Here is a 3,130-nt window from a genome sequence, read left to right on the forward strand (position 1 = left end):
GGCAGATAGGGGTGAAGCCCCGTTCTCATGATCCATGTTTGGGATCTACCCCGCAACTCAGCGTGGATATCTCTAGGAGTCACCCCGCAACTTAGGGTGAACATCCCTAGGATCTACCCCGCAACTCAGTGGGGATACCTCTAGGAGTCACCCCGCAACTTTTGGGCGGGGATAGCACTTTTGTTGTCAGAAGTGGAGTTAGGTAGCAAGATTAAAACAGGCTGCAGATGCAATGTGACCTTTGCACTGGCAGGGCACGGCAAATGCTGGCTATATCCTCTATGGGGAACTTAAGAATTGGCGAACAGCTGCAAGAGCCACCTGTAGCGTGAGGGAAGCAAACGTCCTTGACCACAACTCCGAGATTCCGAGCAACGAGTTCGACAACCGAGAAGCGCTGTCGGATGGACCAAGAGGCTCGGGGCTTGAGTGAACCACGAGGTCTCCGCTTCACCAAGGAAGTGGCTAGCTCAGGGAAGTTTCAGAGTCTCGCCAGCATCCGTATGAAGACAACTCTGTCATAGTTGATCCGACCAGTCCCCGGCTCTTTTTGGATTTTGCCCTTGAACTCGGGAATGACTTTCTAAATCTTTCGTAGACAGATGGGATACTTGGGAGTGCGTATGTTTCCCCGATCAGTAATACCTTCGCATAAGCCTAAAGAGTAGGTGGGCATCCTCAGCTTGTTTAGGGGCGACGAAGCTGACTTCCGTATGTCCCTGGTCCCAAACATGACCATTCCCATACGGGCAGTCTTCCCTGCTCCCTCTCTGGAGGCTCCGCACGCAATCCCGCGGTCATCCAGCAACGCAAGCTCACCAATGTCGGCCTCCCGCACGCAATTTCATTCAGAGAATGGGCTGGCTTTTGTATTTCACCGCGAACCCTAACTTCAGCGACCACTGCCGATATTTCAACGAAGCCAGCATGGTGATCTTACTGGGTCGCTAGTTGCGCACACCTTTCCGATGCAGCCACACACTGGCAGAAAAAGCGGAGAGGGGGGGCGGACTCCTCAGCTGAATGACAAAATCATTGGATAGTCTTTTCAAGATGATCTCTCCGAGACGACGTCCTCAGCAACCTCATCCCTCGAGGAAATTTACGTCAGACCTCCCTCAAGGTTGTTCTGTCCACCTCACTTGGTCGATTGACCCTTGTTGCACAAGTCCGTGACGGAGGACGTGCTTTGCATGCGTTCGGTTTCCTACGGTTCTTTGTGTGCTGCGAGGTTCCCAGGAGCTCTTCGTTGACCCGGCCTCTTCCCCCTGTATCGAGGACTCTTCCCTAAGAAGTTGAGTGAAAGGACTCGCGGGTGTTCCAATTCAACCATGAGTTGATGCGGCGAGATAGTCACTTCAATCTCCCCATCTCCTCTGAAAGCAAGTGACCCTGACAAGAATCCTCAGCTGCAACACATGCAGTCTACTTTTACTGCGAGTGAGTTGTCGCCCAGAATTGAGTGTGCCAGCCCCTATACCCAACGAGGGTGTTCATGAGTCCATATCTCTGACGTCTTTGACCTTCGTCATTCACAGCCTTATGCCTCCTTGAGACATCTTCTTTCCAAAAATACTTACGACTTCACTCTTTCTTCTTTTCCTGCATCCTTTCTACTCTCAGTCGGTCAAGCTGCGAAATCGCGCTTGACGGGTCTGGTCTAAGGCTGTTGGGCATAGCGAAAGTTTCTGTGTCATGCTTCGAGGTCATTTCCTCTGTCAGGGGTGAGAGCTAGCCACTCTTCATTCTATCTGGACAGAAGCATTCACTCTTCCGCTCTTTTGAACTTCTCCGTCTTCCTTTGTTAATCAGAAAGCCTCTCCCAGTCTGATCTAATTCTTACTTATTTCACAGCTCGTCTGCATTTCACACCAGAAAACTGCGTTTTTCCTTGCAAAACATCTTAAAGAAGTCCATCTTTTCTATCTCCATCTTTCAGACTTCTTCTTCTTTCTTTTACCACAACAATGCGGTTAGTTCTTCAGCGCGTCGAAAGCGCCTGCGTCGAAGTCGTTGAGTCAGGAGAGATCTCCGGCAAGATTGGACGAGGCATTCTTTGCTTAATGGGTATCTCTACTAAAGATAGATGGTACGCTAGCTCTTCTTCTTTCGTTAGGAATGACTCTTCTTCCAAGACTTTCATTGTGTTAAATCATAGACGTTCTGAAAGCAGGACACTCTTCCTATTGCCTCGCCACTCCGCTCTCTTTCTATTTGACTTCACCTCATTACTCTGATACGCATGCAGATGTTGACAGGAGGAGAGCGTGCAAAGCTCTAGTCACCTTCTCATACAAACGCCAATGAGCACACAGGGTATGAACGGGCTGTACGTACAGCTCAGCATGAGGGAAGCTTATCATTCCTGTATAAAACAGAATCTCTTGTATCAGGTAGATAGATCTTCAAGCACGGCAACCGCCTTATCAGTAGAATTGGGTCCGTTATAGTCACTTCATGAAAGGAGGTCATACACAGGACTGGAGAAGCTGTCTCTTTCTCTCCGTGTCTCTCTCTTCCTTCTCACTTCGAGTATCGACAGAGACAGGGTTACAGCAGGCTATTTCTATCAGATACCAAGCCTTGATGAGCGTCTTCATTTTCTCTCTTCCTTTCTCTATCTTCATTTCTGCTTCTTGTAATCGTATGAACGTCTCCATGTATACTCGTTTCACGATAACACTTTAGTCAAACACCCTCACTACTAGGTGCTTCGAGGTATGCTAGCTCCATCTACAATGGAGATGCATGCATCCTACCTCTCGCCTCAGACATATATGACAGACAGGGCAGAAGAGGTAGCTCTTGTCGTAATTAATAAGGCTAGTTAGCTATAACTACTTAGCTAGATATATCTGCGGGAAAAGAGAGATCGTTCAGCACAACGCCATTCCATGGGGAGTACGCAGTAGGGTATTTCAGAGAGTTCTATCTACGAGAAGACTGCTTCTCTACGGAGGAAGAATTCTCCTCTCTTCTCTTCTTTTTCTTGCATGCAGGGAAGATGCTGACTACTGCATACGAAAGTGCCTTAAAGCTCGTCTGTGGGAAGGTACTCCAGTCTCGTATACACCCTAAGACATATGTATACCTACACTGCATGTGCTCACATATACATACACATATATAT

The 3,130-nt window shown here is 48.3% G+C and overlaps 1 protein-coding gene across 1 annotated transcript; it reads left to right on the forward strand.

Moving 5' to 3' along the window:
* Positions 1–1,503: 1,503 nt before the first annotated feature.
* CSUI_005707 (d-tyrosyl-trna deacylase) lies at positions 1,504–3,078 on the forward strand (the record flags this gene model as incomplete). Its single annotated transcript, XM_068065877.1, has 2 exons — positions 1,504–2,089; positions 3,000–3,078. Exons 1-2 carry the CDS (start codon positions 1,968–1,970, stop codon positions 3,076–3,078), a joined length of 201 nt encoding a protein of 66 aa, XP_067922148.1. The 5' UTR covers positions 1,504–1,967.
* Positions 3,079–3,130: the final 52 nt, after the last annotated feature.

Source organism: Cystoisospora suis (genome assembly GCF_002600585.1).
Source record: "Cystoisospora suis strain Wien I chromosome Unknown contig_2757, whole genome shotgun sequence".
In the NCBI taxonomy this organism is placed as follows: domain Eukaryota; phylum Apicomplexa; class Conoidasida; order Eucoccidiorida; family Sarcocystidae; genus Cystoisospora; species Cystoisospora suis.